Raw genomic sequence first — 20,547 nt, 5'->3', positions numbered from 1 at the left:
GTGGACACAGGAAGCTGCTTTAGAGTGTTCAGTGTTTCTTTGTTATAAATCGTTTTGCCATGTTACGCTTTCATCAGTGGAAAAAGAATACAAAATGTAGAAAAAGAGTGACAGGGATACTTATACTAAAAAGAAAGTTTTCTGGGATGACGACGGAATTGGTACTGGGTGGAATGAGCAATGAATTGATACCACATGGCTTCTCTGAAGCACCACGTGAATCCTTAAGTAACTTGACAGCGCCCTCCTCTGGTAATGAGATGATGTTCTGGCTGGGTTTTTCCTTCTCCCAGACAGTGCAGCATGGAATTTTAAGGGTTGTACAGATCAATGCTGACCTATCATTCCATTTTTCCATGTTCCTCCTTTCCTCAAAGCTATAGTAGGATAGTAATTCATTCTTTTTTGCACTGCCCTGATTGTTACTGCTGAGATCTGAAAACCTGCGACATTCTTTGGCCTAAATGCCAAGCCAATATCTGCAGTGGGCAACAAACAAGCCTTGTTGTTGTACTCAGAGGAAATACAGCTGTTAAACTAAAAACATGCATGAACTTCCTAGGGGGCTGGTTTTTTGTGGTGCAAGCAATGATTTATTGGGCTCTTTTCAAAATGAAATTGTTTCAGTAGTTTTCAAGCCATGTGAACCATCCAATTTGCGATCAGCTTCAGTACTAATATTCATGGCACACTTTAGGCAAAAATAAAAAATAAGTTTATTTTTCATGTGTTTTTTTCCCTTTTCCTTTGTAGTATTTCACTCTGCATATCTATAAGCCTTTAGCAAATGATCTCACTGTATACATCGCATGCCGTGATAATTTCTGCCTGTAAATTTATTGACATGCTTACTAAATCCTTTCCTGCTGTTTTAGAGTTGCTGTTTCTTTTATAACAGAAGCCACACAGTTCTTGATTATCCTAGCTTGCTAAACTATGCTTATTTTTAGTTATTTTAGGAGAAATGTTTTAATAAAATACATTCCTCCGCTGTAACACCTCAGGTAGAAAGTCTGTTTTCTGGGTAAAACAACATAACTTTTCCTCATTCCCCGCCTCAGTTATTGATACTGTATATGATTCCTGGGAGATAAAGTACTTCTGTCTCCTCGAATCCTGTCATAATAGTGATTTTCACCTGCTGCCAGGAATGGGAACAATATGAACAATGAATGCATCCATCACCTTTTTTTCAGCAGGCCTTTGCTGGAAACCTGTGGTAGCTGTGAATTCTCCTCAGAAGTTAAGATGCATGTAAAGGTGGAAATATAATACCTTCAGAAAAAAATTGCTGCATTCAGTTATTTTGGTTAAAGATTGGGTTTGCTAGTTTTGTTGTTTTTTGGTCTGCAAATTACTAATACATTAAAAACAAACCTCAAGATGCCATATCTCATAAATGGAACCTTTCATAAAGTCCCAGGAATCTCATCTATTTATAGGAAGGGATGGGCAAAAAGGTTGTCATGATAGAATAAGGATTTAATTTAACTATGGGTCTTATCACATGACGGGTTATTGAAACCGTCTAAGGGAAGGATTCAGTTCACACGAAGTTCAAAGAAAAAGATTTGGAGTGATGGTGCAACACATGAGCACATAATTCTTAAATTAGCAAGAGGAGTGGATGGCACATGGAGCACATTTCTGCTGCTCTGTAATATTCTGTAATGTAATTTGGATCTCTTTTCCTGGTCCTGAAGCACTGTAAGATTAGAGAATTGGAACATATGCAACAGTACGTTCAGGAACTTGACTAAGCAGAACCACATCAATAGCAAATTATGTTTCCCTGTTAAATTAGATTACATGTACTGAGTAAGTTGCTGTCTTGTTTACACCACAGTATATGTACAGTACGTTGCCTTTATAGCTATTCTGATAAGATACAGTGACTGGGTCTTCCAGTCAATCAGGGATAAATACAAAGCTCTGTCTTTTTCAAAACATTTAAAAAAGGACCCCCCAGATTTTAATTGAATTGCTGTAGTGTGCCTGTCCTGTAGAAACAAGTTCTCTACATTGCAACTGCGGAGCTCATCTCATTGATCCAGCTCTTGAAACATGGTGCAGTGACACATTTCCATTCTTTATGAATATTTTTTTTTGCCAGAAACATTCCACACATCAGTGCTGATTGTTCGGCCTTTGTTAGTCTGAATATTGCCTTTGAACTTTTGCAGTTTGGGGCACATCCAAAAGAGGTGTGTTAGAGTGCCATCGGAGGATCTGTACCTGTCACATACAGGAGAAACTGAAGGATTTATCTTGTTCAATTTAGTCACATAGAGTTAATTTTCCAGTAAATTTTAAGACTAAAACAATAAAAAATATTGAATACTTGATTCGGACATATAGTACAATTCACTTCTGTATTACTAGGTATGATAAAACAAGAAGGCTGTTGTGCTGTTATTTATCTTGATATTGTTTTCTTTTCTATCGTTATTAAAAAAAATACAGAACATTTCTGTGTCTAACAAAATCCTAATCTGTTGGTTCTGGGGAAATAAACGGTCCTCAGTTCCATGAATTATACTATATAAATATTAATACAGTGATGTTAATTTTTGATCATTTTAACTGTCTAGGGTGTCTGCTAAATCATTTCATGGTATCTGTTTCACTTCAAAGCAGCTGGCATTTCATATCCAGACAAAGTCAAAGACACAATCATTTTCCCAGACATCGTAGCAGGTTTAGTTGTCAGATCCAGGGAATATTTTGAAAACAAATGAAGGGTTGTTCAGTGATGCCAGGATTTTGTGCTGCAGTGATGATCAAGCTGTACTGTCAGAGCAGTTGCATTAAGGATGATAAGTGATGTTTTTATGATTGCTTGTGCTCTCCGTTTTGATAAAGTTATGTTCATGTCTTAATTAAAAAAAACAGGACTAAATCCTTTTGGGAATTTCATGTGTGTTTTCTAATATTAATTTAAAGCTTCAAGGAGTTTTGAGCTGTTGCAAAAATAGTATTCATTAAAAAAAAGATGACCTTCTAATACCAGTTTGGGCATAATGGAAAGTCATCATGTTTTTTCACATAATAACGAGCAAACTATTCTTAAGCCAATGTCATTAACTAAACCACAGATCCATTCACCATTGTGCAGATATTACTTTTTCTTATGTTATATGAGCAATACATTTTCTTATCCTGGAACTAGTGAGGAGGAGGCTCTATCAATCATGTTGTTCTAGATCATTCCAAAACAAACACAAGATAAATGTGTTGCAATGCAATGTGGAAGTATAGTTTCCATTGATAGAGTTTGATGTATAAATATTAAAATAAAGAATCAGTAAAATACCTATTGCGTTTTGCTTTTAAAAGGTGGAAAGAAAAGAAAGCATTAGCTGAGGATTTAAAAAATGCAGTAGAAGTGCATGTATCAAATTATTTTTCTTCTTTTTTTGCTTTGGTCTGTTGACTTTAAAACACCTTGGTGTTGAAAGGTGGCCCCTATACAGAAAGCCACGTCATATGCATGTCATCTCCTTGTTAAGTGAATTAATTAGAAGTTTAATTGTAGTGTAATGTAAAAGGTACAGTCACCGTGGCCAAGTTTTTCATGTATATTCCACATAGCATATAGTAGAAAACATTTTGCTTAATATATCTGTACATATCTAAAAAAAGAACAGAAAAAAAACATTCACATAGTTCTGTAAAAATATGAACCCCATTTCCTGGCACCTTGCCAGAGGAACAACAAGTCTGTTTTTCTGCTATCTTTCCCAATATTCTTTGGGAGCCCAAGGTCCCGAAGGGTTAATTAGACATCAAAGAAGAATTGAGCTGGCAGTAATCGGTTTTGTTTCCGTCTTCAGCCATATCTGCTGTCTGGGCAGGATAAACCATTCCACAAAGACTTTACTTCTAGCGCATACCCCTTCATGTTACAAAGCTGAATTATAAAATCATGTCCCAATAACAGAAAGCAGGGCTTTGTTTTATAAGGAGTATGGTGTATGTGGAGAGAAATGTGTTAGAAGTAGGCTAAAGATTTTGAGCTTAAAGGATTCTGAGGAAGTTTCTCTGCCTTCTTAATGCTTTGAAGCTTTTAGCAAACAGTTCCCTGTTCTTGGTTGCTTTACACCAAAAGGTGTCTTTTAAGGACACGTCTTTTTTTTTAAATTGTGTTTGTTAAGTACATAAGATTAAGTTCATTAAAAATATTAATTTTAGAGTATTTAATTATTTTTAAAGAAATGCTTTGGCACAGATATATGAAATTATGTTTAGTATGTGTATTAATATGCATTTTTTGAAGAAATATTTAGTTACTATGCTGAATCACACTGTGCACTCCTGTTGTGAGATATTAGCTTTTTACTAAGTAGTATGTTTTGTGTATTTCTTCATACAGTTTTTTTTTTTGCTTGACGCACTATTTACATTTTTGTAATATGCAGATTAAAAAAATGGGGTGCTACAGGAAACTGTAAATCTATTTTACTTTTTCTCAAATTTATATTGAATAGATTTAAAACTAAAGCCTTGGGGTCTTCAGTCTTTTTTTATTGATTGATTGACCGTGAGAAACCTGTGCTGTTTGGTTTGGTGCTGTTTGGTTAAATGACACTTGTTCACTTGTTACCATTTGCTGACACAATATTGTCCTAACGTCCGCTGCACAAAATCATTCAAATACTTTAGGCCTTTGAGGGTCGCTTGAGTTCCTATAGTCTTGATCAGTTGTGCTCTTGCTGCTGGGCTCTTGTTACACATAGTGTTGCTATATCCTGATTGAGATTCTGAGGCACAGCTCAATTGGACTTCTGATCCTCTGGCCTGTGTACTCTTCCAGCTGTAAAATCCCTGTCACTAGCTCAGATCCTAGGATAAAGAATTCAGTTTTTTAGACGTGTTTCACGGGTCGTCTGCTTGCGTGGGTGTTGATGTGTTCAGTCACCATGCTTACCCCTGTTTTCATTCAGATTTGTTATCGCTGTGTGAATTGTGATATTGCAGATGTCAAAGAAAATCCTGTCCCGATAACCACTTATGCCAATTGTTTTGTCCTTTTCAGAAAAGGGGCCATGAGCACTCAAATGCAGATCATGCAGGCTAGTGTTGTAGCAATTCCTGGGACCTTGTTATTACTAGCACAAATGAAACTAATTGAAATTATCTGTTTCTGTTAAAATAATGGTTTTGGTGATGGCTTTGTTTTTTAACTTAATAGGTTCTAGCCCAACGAGTATTGCTCTAATTTGTATTGTCATGTGGATGGGCTCCCAATTGCTCTCAGAAGAGAGGAATTTGAGATAATGATTTTTTCGTATCCTATGGGACTTCTTTGTAGCTGATGCATTTTAATTCATTGTGATCACTTCATTGAGCATGTGTGATTTATCTTTAAGGTAATTGGGGAAAAGAAAGGCAATAGCTTATCTAGTGCAACAATGTCATTGTAAGATGTGGCCAAAGTTCGATTAATAACATTTTAGTATAGCAGTGCAAAACTGGAGAAAAAGTGTCACACGTGCTGTTCCTGAATTGTATTTGAAAACTACACTGTACTTTACTTATCATGGTTGTTAAAACTTGCAAAACATGTGAATATTAAAATGATTCTGATGTGATGTGTTTTCAATAGCTTCTATTTATAAAAATACAATGCAGTCTTCAAAAAAAAACTTGTGCAGTCAGTATTTTTTACTGTAGTTTCGTGATCAAAGAATATGCAAAATGTGCCCTTGAACACAAAAAAAACTGGCATAAGCCAGCTTCATCACGTTATGCAGTGATATTTCTTCATTGCTCATAACACATCATATTCTGATTGTTCCATTATACAGGTAGCAGTTCTGTTACAAACTACTAGTTAAATAAGCAGGGTTTACATAGTTTCTTCCTTCTGTACAGTCAGATTTCTGCAGCCCTGCATTAAGTAAATCACATTTTGTAACGCTGTTAAAGTTAAAATCCACACATCATCTCATTACAACACCTATATTGTGCTTCAAGATGCTTTGAAGCCGTTTTGAACTAACTCTGTGTGACTCAGGCCTAAATGGAACTGATCTGATTGTATGATATATCAGCATTTACAGGGGAGCTGCAGTCCCAATTTCTCAGACTGATTATTAAGTCTTGATAACAAAATAAATTCATTGACCTTAAAGTCAAATTTTACCAATTTCGAATTAAGCACAAAATCTTGAATTTTGTTATAGTACTGCGAGTCGCCATGTTGTCGCAAACTCGCATTCAAGTTCCCACGAATATCGACGTGGTGTGGCCCTTCCTGTTCACTAGTCACATTTCACCGCAGAATTTTTCCAGTGTGATATCCATGCAGAATTAACATGTAGTATTTGTTGGCAAAACCGTCTGTAAATCGAGAGCAATATTGCTATTGGATTTTAAAAAATGTGTTCACAAGCCTGCTTCTTTACAATGCAATAGGGCTGCACCTCTTCACCTGAAGTTTTGTTGCCTCCTTCTGAATGGCAGAACATGGAGCTGTGCATCCCTGAAAATCTTGTCTATTTTGTGATGTAAATTGAAGGCTTTACAAGTTACTGTGTACATCTTACTTTTATTGTGGTTTGCACTGCACTCATCGGTGCTGATACTTTCTAACCCCGAAATATAAAAATAGTGTTGCAGTTCTCCTTTACAGGTTAATAGAGGGTCACAAGAAAACCTGATACAGAAGTGTTTTCAGGAGACATGTGGTAGCCTCACAGGTTTATTTCTTAATCTACTTCATTTGCACAGGAATTTATCTTGAACTCAGTCCCGGTGAGTTTAAAAGCAAACGCTGTACATTGGTTCATTACTACATGCTTTCCGTTATTTAAGGGTGCATGCGTGAATCTATTGTCCCTGCAGTTTGTATATTTGGCACATTTTCTCTTTGTTTTATGTACTGCAGTTACTGTACCTATGCTTAACTTTGTGAACTACTTGATTAGCATTTATTATTTGAATTATCACTTCTAGCATCTTAGCATTGTTTCATTTAAAAACACACTGCTCTAAGGTACATATTGTATGACATTCCGATGCATTACTCAATTGCTGAACAAAAAATAGTAGTTTGTTCTTAACTAGTACAAGTACTCTCTTAGTACTGGAGTGAACACAATAGGCTCCAGTTTGTGAACTGAACTTTGCTCTACAGTGGAATTATCCATAGGTGGCAGCAGAGATCAAGCAGCTGCTTTAAGCTCCGTTTACTAGTGTTCCTTGACATGGAGGGCTACAATATTATCATTTCTTCATTAGCACAGATGGGGTGCCTAACTGTTGCCTTTGTAGTTCCAAATTCAGCTTGATTCTTTGATTGAATCAATTACTATATGGGAAAATGCTATGATCTGATGGGCTGTAAGACCTGTAATTGTGATACATTTTCTGTTAGTCCTAATGTAATAATCCGTTGTAAAATGACTGAGACAAAGCAACACGATACCTATTTATAATGAGATTTTATTTTCACAAATGTTTCTTACAGGAGGGAGTATGCATGATGCAAAAGCATATTTGCTGTTGGTGTTGAATAATTAAAATAAATATTGAACAGTATTAAAATAAATGAATTTAAAAATTAAGGATCAGCTGTTCTTATGTAAAAGAGATTTCCATATTTTAATATTATATAATTCCATAGTAAATGCTTCCGCTACCTCATTTTCCATTTAGCATAGTAATCAGTTTTTCACGTGTGTCAAAATAAACTGTAGTTTAACACAACTGAGACCAAAATTATAGTAAAGTATAGATTAACTTATCAATACTGTAAAAGTTCATGACGGTTGCTTTTTTTAATAAGTGTTGGAGTTGATAGAAAAATCTTTTCAAGTACTAAAGAAACATTGAAATATTGAAGTATTGAGGCTTATGTTAGAAATGGAAATGCCCATTGATACAGTCTGTTAGTTGAGAAAATGGCATCGGAGGCATTCCTTTCACTGTAGAGTGGAGGATTGTGACCTTAGGATGATTGTGAAGGCACCAGAAGGGGAAAGAGTTGCACACAGCAGCCCTCTGTGCACAGATACAGTTGCTAAGGAGAAATATCCACATTCAAAGTGTGCGTCACTAGTTGGATAAAATACCCACTGATAGACGACTGTGAGGCTGAAGCACTGAAGAGTGTTAATTCCATTGGCTTTCTGTTTATAATCCCTGTCTCCCAGGCAGAGATATCGGAGTAGTAAACTGATATTCAGAGAAACAAGGACTGCTAAAGATACACATTAGTTTAGAGCGAGTCTCCAGCAAGCCGTTCTGTGAACAGTGGACTGCGTCTCTCTGAGAAAAAAAAGTTCTGAAGAAGCTAATTGCTCTGGTTTCCTGCCACAGTTTACATTCCGAAAGTGTGCCTGTGTTCATCTCTTTAAAAAAAAAAGTTATCAGCCTCAGAACTGTGTTTATTGCTTGCTGAACCCTCTGCAATCCCACGAGGAGATTCAAATTCCTCATCTCAAATCCCATCTGGAAAAACTTAATCCAGAAAGAATTCTTTCTCACTGCAGGTCCAATCAGGAAGCCTAAATATGTGGAAAGCCCTCGAATTCCCGGAGATACAATTGTTACAGCCCTAAGAAAAGTGGCAGAGACCAAGGAGCCTCCCCAGAATGGTAAGCATAATGCATTTGTTGGTTTTCTTTTTTTCTCTAATAAAACAAATTGTATGAAGAGCTAGGTTCTGCAATTGTAACTGATAGACATGTCTGCAGCGTTTTGGCATTGACTGTACAGTAATCCCAAAAAAGGTTTTGCTTAAACCCTCGAAATGATGTGTTTCATAATTTGAAATCTGTTGGCTTAGTATTGCTGGGACCATCTGAGTGCAGCCTGTCCATGAGACTTGCTCGAGTGCTGCTTTAGGTGGGGGCTGCCTGTTGGTGAGGGCCATGCCTGTTCTTGTGTGTGTCTAGGCTCTAATTTACATGAGAACAGGGTAGTGGATGGTTGTAAGATGAATCTTTCATTTGCTCCGTCAGATGGAAACAGCTGAATCGCTGCAGGGATTTAATTGGCAACACTGAAATCTCGATGAATTTGAATTAGATAAATATACAGTCGCAGAACTAATGAAACAATGCAAATGCGTAGTGAGTTATGTTTTCCAGATGGAGCCACAGTTAAAGTACCTGGGGAGGGTTAAATATTTGCACAGTTTGCTTTATTTATAATGTAACAAAACAACTCTTATTTACTTCGAGGTTGTTTAACTTTTCGGTCATATTCCGGCTATGATGGTAGCATTTGTATAGTTTTTTTTCTTGGCCCTAAGTGTCTTTAGCGAGCTGAGATTTTGCTCAGTGGGTGGATGACAGAGCTGGCCCTTTCTGAGACGGTTTTAAGAAATACTGGAATAGTACAAATTACAAATTTACTTGGCGGATGCTTTTATCCAAAGCAACTTACGTTTGCACCCATTTATACAACTGGGTGTTTATGTGGAGCAGTTTTCTGGGTGAAGTACCTTGCTCAAGGAAAAGAAAGCATTGTTTCATCTGGGATTTGAACCCACGGCTTTTGAGTTGTGAGTCCCGAATCCTGACCACTTCAGCCCAATATTACAGAATTGTAGTCGGACTTCCCTGACCCAGCTCAAGTTTCGATATACTATGGGACCTGAAGGTTGGCGTTATAGATCATTGTTGTCCTTTTCTCAGGAGAGTGCAGCGGAGACTGCATTCTAAGGCCACCAGGCTTGTCAGCTCGTTGTTCTGATGCCAAGCGTAGCTGCATAAGTAACACATATGCTATCAGATGCCACAACTGTACCATTAAACTCATAACAGAAAGGACTGTGGGGAGTCCTGTCAAGTTTGCTGTGGGAGCAGAATCACAAAGCCAAAACTAACCTGCTGTCAGTTTGCACTACTCTCACCATCATTAAAGTAAAACCTTAACCTCTGGCCTGGATGACATGCAGGTACCTAATTCCTCTCCTGTAAGCCAGTGCCACAGCAGTGCAGTGTATATAGGTTTTAATTGCAGAGGAGAGCTGTTGCAAATGATCTCAAAACATGGAACCACAACACATTTAGCTTGCATGTGTATGTATTCTTTTTCCCCTTTGTAGTACAATCAAATGAATAATTCAGTAATTAATTATACATAGAGACTGTAAATGCTGGCACACAATTCAAAGAACATTTTAATGTTTTAAAATGAATTTGAGCACATTTGGTACATCAGCACCGTATCAAAAAAACAACATGAAGTTGAAGGTACTTTTACATTTCTGTATTCAATTGTATTGATTTATTGGCCTTTAATGCTCCTCAGGTTTTAATGGTAGCTAGCAGTTTGAAACAGTTTTATAGGTAAAGATATTCCAGCTCCAATGCCATACTTACTAATCCTAATGAACCCTTTTGTGATAAAGTGTTGAAATATGGGGGATAGGAAAAATTGACAAAAATTGAAGGAATCTGTGCTGCATCTAACAAGTGTGTTAATAAATGCACTATGCATGTCTGCCAGCCTCCGTTCTCTCAGAGTTAATCTGGTATTCAGCTGCATGATTACCATAAATGGAAGAATTTTTTAATGTGGAGAAATTATATAGCCAGGAGAAATCTTCTAACATATTTTGGTAATCGCAGAAATAGCAGGCAATTATTAACAATTTAAAAAACTTAGGAATACATCCAAAGTGGGTCAACTTGGCACACTGCCTCAACGGTCCCAGGTGCAACAGAAGGTGACTTGGGTTTAGATTTGCTTTTTGCTCATTGGAACACTGGGTGCTTGTCTGTTTGTGTACATACAACAGTATTGTTCAGAGCAAAACGTAACCTCAAATCTTGATCTAATTTGCAATAAAAAGGCTCGTGCATGTAAAAGAATGCAGTTTGAATATAATAAAAAGAACAATTCACATGGATATTGATATATGATATGAAATATAATACAGTTTCATGACAAACTGAAGAAGTGTTTTGAAAACCTCACCATGTCCATTTCAAACCAAAACCCTGGTGGTCTGGTCTTGCAGATCAAACTAGGACATTTAAACCTGCTGGGGTCAAGCAATCCATCAGAAGGTCACTGTCATTTATGGAATGTTCTCACTCAGAAGTTGGAACCACAATCCTGATGGGAACCTTGTTGTTCCCTTGTGAAAGGCAAAGGAGAAAAAAAATGTTTGTCCGAGACTCATTAAGAGTGTATTTTTCTAGGGAATATTCAAGACAGTGAATGGGATGGCCTTGGTGCATAAAAGGTAATATTTTGGTCTGAGTAAATATGTTGAATGCAGCACCACAAAAATCTCATAAACAATTATTTTTGTCTCGGACTTTGTAATCCTGAAAAGGGTTAGATTAAAAGAGCATAGATTGCTTTCAGGCTGTAGCCCTGAACCTTTTTCTTTTTGAAAAAAGCACTATAAGGCGCCCAAAAGCTGAAAAGAGTTGAAAAGCAGTTTGAAATGTTTGTTCTTGGTTTGAGTTCCAAGCCTTTGACCCTTTTGTTCTTTTTACTTTTCTTTGGTTAACAAGAGAAAGCCCTCCTATGCAACAGATAGAATGAAGTAAAAAAAAAAAGGAAAACAAAGAAAGTTTGTACTTTATCGTGTCACTTTTGGACTTAATTGTATTGTTTTTTTTGTTCCTTTGGTCCACATACGCCATCATTGGATAGTGTTGGTAAATAAGAAGACAGATACTATTTCAGAAATGTCTTTATGGCCAGGTATACATATGAGAGAGACTGTCTGATGTCCTGAACCACAATGGCTTCAGCTGTTGTCTTCGTTGGTGGGATAGTTTTCATATTCTCGCAATGCACTCCATGGCACTGTTAAGCTTGAGTATGAAATATCACCTTCCGTTTACGTACTGTAGCTGATTGGGGAAAACCCTTGTTTATTTTTTTTTAAATTTCTTTCTTATCGTCTGAAGCTCAGCTCCTGACTTGATTGGATTTTTTTTGTGTAGTCTCATTTTATAATGAAGCATTTTGGAATTAAGGCGCACAATGGAAAAAGGCAAAGAAATGGAGGCATCCTGCATTCTGACTGTGTGCCCGCTGGCTGTGGCTTAATTAGACAGCTGAAGGAAATACCGAGTCTCAGACCACAAAGCTGATAAGTGCTGGGTCTTGTGAGAAAATCAGGTCAGAAGCATGTTGACCCTTGGCAGCTGGGTGTGGAGACAATATTATTTTGATTCTTCTGCCACACCATATGCATGCTAAACAGTTATCCTTCATCAGAAAATGTCAACAGTATATGTGGAACAAATCACTCAAATATAATGCGCGAAAAGAGACTGATTAGATTTTTGATTCACGTGATGTTGTGACATTTTCATGTTTGAACTATACCCTTCCTTCCACAAGGCCTGGAAAAGTAGGAAGCATTCTGTTTGCGTTCTGTTTTCCTATGTGGTCAAGTCCGTAATTGAGTCTGGATGACTTTTATCCCGGTTTCTATTATGTATGATCTATTAAGTGGATTGAGAGTGCATGATTCTCCCCTAGATAGGATGCGCGTCTATTGCAGGACTTCTCCCAGCATTTTTGGTTCATTTTGGGCGGACTGGAGAAATTGTTGAGTTTTATTGAGTAAATCCAGATCCCTCATCACTCCTCCAGTCTGACCACTCAGATCTATATTGCATAGAGGAATAATACAGGTTGTGTGGTGGCAGTTGTTAGATCCACTAACATGCATTGGCAGGATGAGTAGAGGATGGATATGCAGGTGATTCTTGTGTGGAAGTGATGCCTCTATTCGGCTTTTCCTTAGGTTCAGAGTAACGATTTAAAACCCAGCATTTTATGACTGCATGTGTCTCCTGGAGAGAGCATCAAGACTGGTGCAGCCGCGACTTGAGGGTGCAGGAGCTGTGGGTTACTTAGAACTTGTGCTAAATGGTTACCTTGTCATCAGCCTTTTGATCAGAAGAGGATGTTAATTGGTGATGGATTAAAAGAGAAGAGATTTCTGTGGTGCTTGAGCCAGTCTGTGTGAATTGTCGGCGCGTGTTTAGTGCATTGGCGTAGCGCAAATCAGATTTACTGATGCCAGACACACGCTTCAGCTACAGGGCAGAACCTTAGATGAGTTGACCTTAATGGAAGGAAGAAAACGCCATGATTATGCACATGTGAGGATATGTATAAATCTTTCTTGAGTTTCATGTCATAAACACTGCAAAACCCACAAAGAGAGCTTCTGAACGCCCCAAATTTTGTTCCACAGAGTAAGCTTGAATGCCACTATAGCTGAATATTCAAGGAGAAAGAGATCTGTGTGACAAGATAGATGAGCTCTAATTACGGCAAACTGTACCATTAATATTTTAATCCTTTTCAATGGCATTTGAACTCCATTGTGCAACATTGCTTAATTATAAGAAAAAGCCAATCTATTGGTGTCTTCATTTGTGTAACCTCCAGCAGCCATTTGCAGCTGTGCTGCATCATTAATCTCTTACCACAGGCTCTAATCTAGATTCTCCAGAATGAAAATAACTAGTTTACTAGCAACCACCCCACTGTGTAATTGATGGCTTCGTTGAAAGTGAAACATTATCAGTGCTGCAATCATACAGTATAAGACATGGGGAGGTTACAGAATATTAACAGGAATTTATTGTGAATCACAGCTGGCAAATCACATTGCTTTTTAAAAGTTTTGCATTTTTTACTAAAGCATACAAAATTGTACACAAAATGTTATTTTTCCCAGGCATATTTCTGTAGGTAAATAGCAACATAATTTATTCTGAGTAGTTTCAGCTTTGCAAGCCCCACTACAAGACATGGACTTGTCATTGGCATATAGTAGGTAACAAGGGGCATCCTATTGAAAGAGCGGAGGAGCGGAGCGGTGGCTCTGCAGCTAAGGATCTGCGCCTGTGGCTGGAAGGTCGCAGGTTCAAATCCCATGACTGGCACGGGAACTCTACTCCATTGGGCTCCTGAACAAGGCCCTTAGCCCTAACTGCTCCAGGGGTGCTGTACAATGGCTGACCCTGCGCTCTGACCCCAGGCTTCTCTCTCCCTATCTGTGTCTCATGGAGAACAAGCTGGGGTATGCAAAAAAGACAAATTCCTAATACAAGAAATTGTATATGGCTAATAAAGTGATCTTTTATGATCTGGAGAGCCTTATCTTCAGCTTTTTAAAGGGGTTGAAGCCTGAGTAGAGACCTGAGCTGCCTGCAGTCATTCAAGTAGGAGTGTCGGGTTGTCTTTTGATTCCCCAAAAGACAGCTGCAAGCTTTTCTTTTTTTAAGTAACATTTCCTTTCTTAGGTTTTGTAAGTCTTGGGTATGAAGATCAAGAAGGAGACGATTTTGCACAGCACGAGGGGAGAACAGTTCCAAAAGGCACACCTCAGGGTCTAGGAGGAATAGTTTCCTGCCTGTACTTGATGGATAAGGGGTCTGTGTGTTTGTCAGGTGTTCAGGTGGCACAGTGGCCTGGCTGTTGAGTCTGCGGCCTTTCGGGTCCCCCTGAGATTGGTTTCTTGCCTTCTCTGTGGAGGATTGCTTGTCCTCCGAATATCCTTGTGGGTTACCTCTGGGTGCTCTGATTTACTCTGCCTATAAACATATGTAGGTATGGTAGCTTACTAGCGCCAAGGAGACAAAAAAATCAAGAACAACATACGATTGCAAAGCTGTGTAATTTCTACTGTGTCACAGAAACGACAACAAAAACACGCGTTTAACCAGGGAATGCTTACTGACATGGTGTTGTACTTCATATATACAAAACACAGAACGTGCTCCTTTAGATTTTTTTAGAAAAAAGAGGAGTGTGACGATATTCTGCTGTTAAAGTCAATGCTACTTTGCACGAGACAATATCATTGCATACACAGTACAATGCCATATACAGAATTCATATAGTAGGCAACATTGTTCACAAATTAACTATTGTGTTTAAAGGGAATTATTTTCTCGTATAAACAAGATCCTTTTCTCGTATAAACAATGTACTATCTCGTATAAACGAGTTAATTTTTTTTCTACGTAGTGCTAATAAGCTTCCGTATGTAGTTTAGAAGGCATACTGTAGGTCGTTTTTTAAATTGCCCTCCCTCCTTCCCCCAAGAGTTAGACCCTGTTCCCATTAGCTGACCAAAAGCCACTTGAAATGCTGTATCCCAGTCACATGTAGCAGACTGGAGAGATCAGATCAAGTGTTCATTAGATAGGTTAAACAGTTTGTATTGTTCTCCAAGGTGTTGATTAATGGTACCCATATCATTTGTGCTTCTAGAAAACAATATCTTGAGGGAAAATTATTTCAGTAAAGAGGTGTTATTCCTTTTATCTTCTTTTCCATTTTATTGTGAGGGCTCTTCTCCAGCTGCATATAAAAACAAAAGGTAAGGAAAATAATATTTAGTTCCTTCCCTTGTCTTTGTTTGAATAGTAACATAGTTTCTGAGTAATCTGTCTTCATGGTAGAGAAATTTCATTTTGCAGTCTTAACTCCTCAATGCAGCAGTATTAAGGTGTCCATTAAGAGCAGTACATATTCAAAAAGGACTTTTTTTATAGACCTCTTAATAATAATTAATGAATTTCTTATACTTATATAGTGTAAATTATATATATACACTTCACTCAAAGCTTTTTACAGGTAATGGGGACTCCCCTCCACAACCTCCGATGTGTAGCCTCACCTGGAGGATGCAATGCCAGCCATAGTGCACCAGTGCACTCAACACACACAGTGGGGAGGAGAACAGAGTGATGAAACCAATTCATAGGTGGGGATTATCAGGAGGCCATGATTGGTAAGGGCCATTGGGAAATTCGGCCAGGATGCTGGGGTAACACCCCTGCTCTTTTTGAGAAAGACTCTGGGATTTTTAATGACCACAGAGAGTCAGGACCTCGGTTTTACATCTCATCTGATGGACAGCTACTTTTTACAGTATAGTGTCCCCATCACTATATTGGGGCATTAGGACCCACACAGACTGCAGGGTGAGCGCCCCCTACTGGTCCAACTAACATCTCTTCCAGCAGCAAACTTATTTTTTTCCCAGGAGGTCTCCCACCCAGGAACTGGCCAGGCTCACACCTGTTTAAAATTGTACCTATTTAAAATCTGGAATTTTTTCCAGGTTAGGGCGTCTCCTTATCCAGCTGTAGCCACGCATTGTAACTCAACTGTTTAATGTGGTCATTGTTCCCTTTCACATTTCTCCTTAAACCATGCTAAAGCTAGATGTACTAAGGGATTGCACCTGTGCTGAGAATTGCAAACCTCTCACAAATGATGACCTGCTATTACAGTGGAATTTGTAATGAATTAAATATTTCAGTAGCAGTTTGTCTTTGCAGTACACTCTTGATGATTTTCTCTTCCTGGGTGTACCTTAAAGAAATCACAAAAATGTTTTGGGCAAGCAAGGCTCTTCAGATATTAAAATAAGACTTATTAAAGCTGTTGGCCACTGCGGTAATTGAATTGAGTCAGTTTAAGAAATTATTTGGAAAGCACATCTTAAAAAATTGTACTCTATAAATGTAAAGAAGGAAAACACACCATCGTCTAATACTGACGTTAACTGCAGTAAAAATGAGATGGTCCTGAATTGCAGCAACAATGAATGAATCATGGAATGACAAAAGAAAGGTATTTTGTGTCGGCATAGCCCTCCTACAATCACGTGAAGGCTAAATTAGGAACAAGTATCAGATGATCCAAATGAAGACATCATGTTTCTCACTCATACTGTACCTGTGTTGTAGAAACTATTATCCAACTTAGAACCAGGTTCTTGCCTCTAACATTTTCTGGGGGACTGTAGTAGCAGGTGCTGACACGTCTGTCCTCAGCTTCTTGTGGATAACCAGCTGTGTTTCTTTGTGACAAATTCACAAATGTCCCATTTTAAAAGCAGGTTTGAGTTTGCGAGTCTCGGAGAGAAATTTCTTTGGCGTCGACCTGTTTCTTCAAACCAGTGTTTGGAGCAATGGACAGGTGCCACAAACCCCCAGGTCATTCTGGCGGTGTGTGATTCCAGCACCCTGGGTTGACAACAATATGTTGTGTTCCTGGAGCTGAAGCAGCTAGATTCGTTCAAAGAGTAGAAAGGGTCCTGGCCAACACACAAAAGACCCAACTGTTTTTCATGCTGTGAATAGCAAAAATAGCACACTTTTACGTAAGCCACCAAATCAGTAATATCCTGGAAACAAATGGATGGACTTTTTAGGGATCCTGCCTCCACCATGCAGACATCCCTAATAAAATAGTAATCTAACAACTAACATTAACATAACAACAATGGGTAATACCCATTGACTGCAAAATCGATAATGTAGCTCAAAGAGGGTGATAAAACAGAAGAGAGCTTGTAGAGCAATACGTTTTACTTCTATTACATGTAAGATTAGTAGCAGTATTGTAGTGTAGTATGCTACCATAAATTAGCTGACCACTATGCATTTAAACTCAATACTTCATTAGCTAAAGTGTCACAGCAGGTATTTAACATATTTCAGCCTATTCCTTTGTACATATGTTGAAATGTTAACTTTGTCAGTTGTTTCATCGCAGCTTCCTGTGTTGCGTTTCTGCTGTGATTGGGCTTTTCTAGTCCGTCTGCATCTGTATATGTAAGATATAATTGTTTTCATTTCCCATTTCATCCTTAAACTTGCTATTCCTTTCACCATTCCCACTATGCTCCATATTACTCCATTTGACACGCTCCATATTACTTGACAATCTGCAGTTCTTTTACATTTACTCAAACAAAATCTTCAAAGGTTTTAGTTCATGCTGGACTTTTGTCCATCTGCTATTCAGTTTTATTGAGTTGACAAGTGACATAGCCCTTTTATTGTTCAGCAGTCCAAGGAAAATTATTGTTTTGCAAGAGGATATATTTGCAATCTGTGTTGCTTGTAAACAGCTGTTGTTACAGTCTTGAATGTCCAAGGCTGATGCCACACGTTATTAAAATTAACCTGTACGTAATTTGCATTTCAATACAAAATGACACATTCCTCTCGTTTGAGCCGATATTAACATATGCTGGTTTCAAATGTGAAATTACCATATCTGAAATGCTATTTGACCTGCCGTGTACTTTCTGGTGTCTTGCTGGTAGTGTGAGGCCACTGCTCTTTGTGTCCAATTCCTTCAAACACCTTCAAACCAACACGAGGTGCAGGCATATTCAGAATCATGTATTCTGCCTGGGCTTTGACTCAGCCCATTGATTACTTCGCTGTGACTGGAGACTTTGATTGGTTGGCTGCCACTATTCATTTTTTCCATACCAATGTGGATTAAAAGGCAGGTCACTAGAACAGAGTTTTCTGGAAACAAGGTGGAGATTTTGCCTTTTTGTACGCTACAACAGAGGAGAAAATTTGGTTTCTCACACCAGCAGAAAAAAAAAAATCAGGTCACTCGTGATTTGCAGTACTACAAGAGCCTGAAGTGGAGGTCGTTAAATTTGTCAGGCTGTTGACTTTAATTTTCTTTCAGGCATTTTTTTAAAGTTATATTACCATGAAATTGTTAACAAGATACGCTGGTGTCTTTATCCTTCAGCCAGCTTTCACTTGTTTTAATTTCAGGCATATCTACCACAGTATAAGTAATCCATGTTAGACGCCCATTTCATGAAGAGCAAGTCCTGTAAAGTCTGACTTTCACACTTCTGTTTATTGGCTTTTATTTATTATAGCACTTTTATTGGGCTGTTAAAAGATGTCAGGTTTATGTTTATTCTTGATGCTTTCTTGGTGCTGCTGTGTCCCTTATGTATCTTTATCCTGGATGATTGCGTCATGTACAGTAGGTGCATATGAACCAGAGGTCACAAGTGGAGGAAATTCTTTCTGCAAAAGGGTTGTGGTAGCATGGAACAAGTCATCTAGCCATCTCATTGAAGCTGATATCCTGGCTTCTTTCAAGAAATTTCTTGACAAAATCCTTAGATCATTTAACTACTAATAACCAAGCGGTTTAGAAGGGCCAAAGGACCTCCTATTGTTTGTGAATGTTATTTGCGATGTGGTGGCTCTGTGGCTAAGGATCTGCGCCTGTGGCTGGAAGGTTGCCAGTTCATATCCCGTGGCTGGCAGAGGAATCCTACTCTGTTGGCCCCCTGAGCAAGGCCCTTAACCCTAACTGCTCCAGGGGTGCCGTATAAATGGCTGCGCTCTGACCCCAAGCTTCTCTCCCTGTCTGTCCTTTTTGCATACCCCAACTTGCTCTCCATCAGACACACATACACACAAATGTCTAATACAAGAAATTGTATATGGTCATTAAAGTGATCTTATAAATAAATTGATCCTATTATGAAATTCTCAGTTCTTGAATGCATGTTGCTCGAGAAAGACCGGGGTAATTCCTCTGGGATTCAAGGAGAGAAGATAGAACTTTGTGTAATATGATTAGCAGCTTAAAAATAAAACCTCAAAAGCTGTTTGTAGTCCACATTCTGTGCCAAATTCTGATCTAAAATACAAATGTCTGTTAAATCGGGAATTGTCTGAGTGGTGGTTTGTTTTATTAGAGATTGATAGGACTGTAATATAGGAAGAGTTTATTAAAGTAGTCTGAACACAACAGCTTCATCTTTTGCCATCTTACCACATGTCTTGAAACATACTGAGTGAATTCCATTTGGTATGACACTGATTATGCAAATAGGTGCTTTAAGCAAAGAGTACATTACTACTGGTTACCTGTTCAGGAGGAATGTGCTGTGCATTTCATGTTATTACGAGATTAAGTTTTGGTTGTAGGAAAGTAGAGAGCTGTAAGGGTATGAGATTTCTGATCCTTTTCCTTTTGCACATTATTTCTGTTAATAAAGATACTAGCTATCAAATTCACCAAAGAAAGGTAACACTACAGGGAAAAACATTTAGCACCTCACAGTAACCTCAATTTTCAACTTATAAAATTGTCAAGCACAGCACATCAGTTGTCGCAATAATGTTGTAACTCATTTTGAAATGATTCATTATGCCATTTTCATTTTTTGTCCCATTGAGTCACGCTCCATTAAGTCTTAAAATCTGTGTGTTCCGTATTTGTTCTTGCAAATGTGATTTATATGTATCTTATGTTTTCCTCCATTAAACTTGAGCCTATAGCTATTAAAACCAGGCAAATTATTGTGGTTTAAAAAAAGGCTAAGTTGAAACCTGAGGATTCATTGTTTTAAAGAATTTGATCATTGATAGACCCAGGCTGAAGTACTTAAATAATGCCGTTTGGTAGTGTTGCTATTGTAGGCTGTCTATTGACGAAGACATCAGCAAGAAGCCTAAGATGATGTTCACTAAAATAGACTGAAGAAGAAAGCAAAGCAGACCCTGACAGAATTGTACACTTGTGAAGAAATAGTTTTAATAGCTACCTAATCAATAAAACATTCTAGGTACCATGAGCAAGGTCTGCTAACTTGCACTGCAGTTTGCACAATCTTCCTGAATAACCAGCAGACTAGGAGGTAGTTTTTAAAATTAACAGAAGAGGAGATTAAGCTGTATACCACCATTGGCTCACAGCTGTTTAGGCTATTTCAGGAAACTGGATAATAAGAATTAAGGGAAGCATATT

General features: G+C 38.1%; 1 protein-coding gene across 12 annotated transcripts in view; it reads left to right on the top strand.

Moving 5' to 3' along the window:
- Window positions 1-20,547, top strand: part of tanc1a (tetratricopeptide repeat, ankyrin repeat and coiled-coil containing 1a) — a 155,277-nt gene that overhangs the window by 67,658 nt on the left and 67,072 nt on the right. For all 12 annotated transcript variants that reach the window (XM_088930220.1, XM_088930217.1, XM_088930215.1 and 9 more), the window contains one exon: window positions 8,496-8,600. In XM_088930220.1, coding sequence (XP_088786346.1) covers window positions 8,496-8,600 — 105 coding nt within the window. The remainder of the gene's footprint in view (window positions 1-8,495; window positions 8,601-20,547) is intronic.

Source organism: Atractosteus spatula, chromosome 13, assembly GCF_055471065.1.
Source record: "Atractosteus spatula isolate fAtrSpa1 chromosome 13, fAtrSpa1.hap1, whole genome shotgun sequence".
NCBI lineage: Eukaryota > Metazoa > Chordata > Actinopteri > Semionotiformes > Lepisosteidae > Atractosteus > Atractosteus spatula.
Note: the sequence above shows the minus strand (reverse complement) of the source record. Positions and strands in the feature narration are given on the sequence as shown.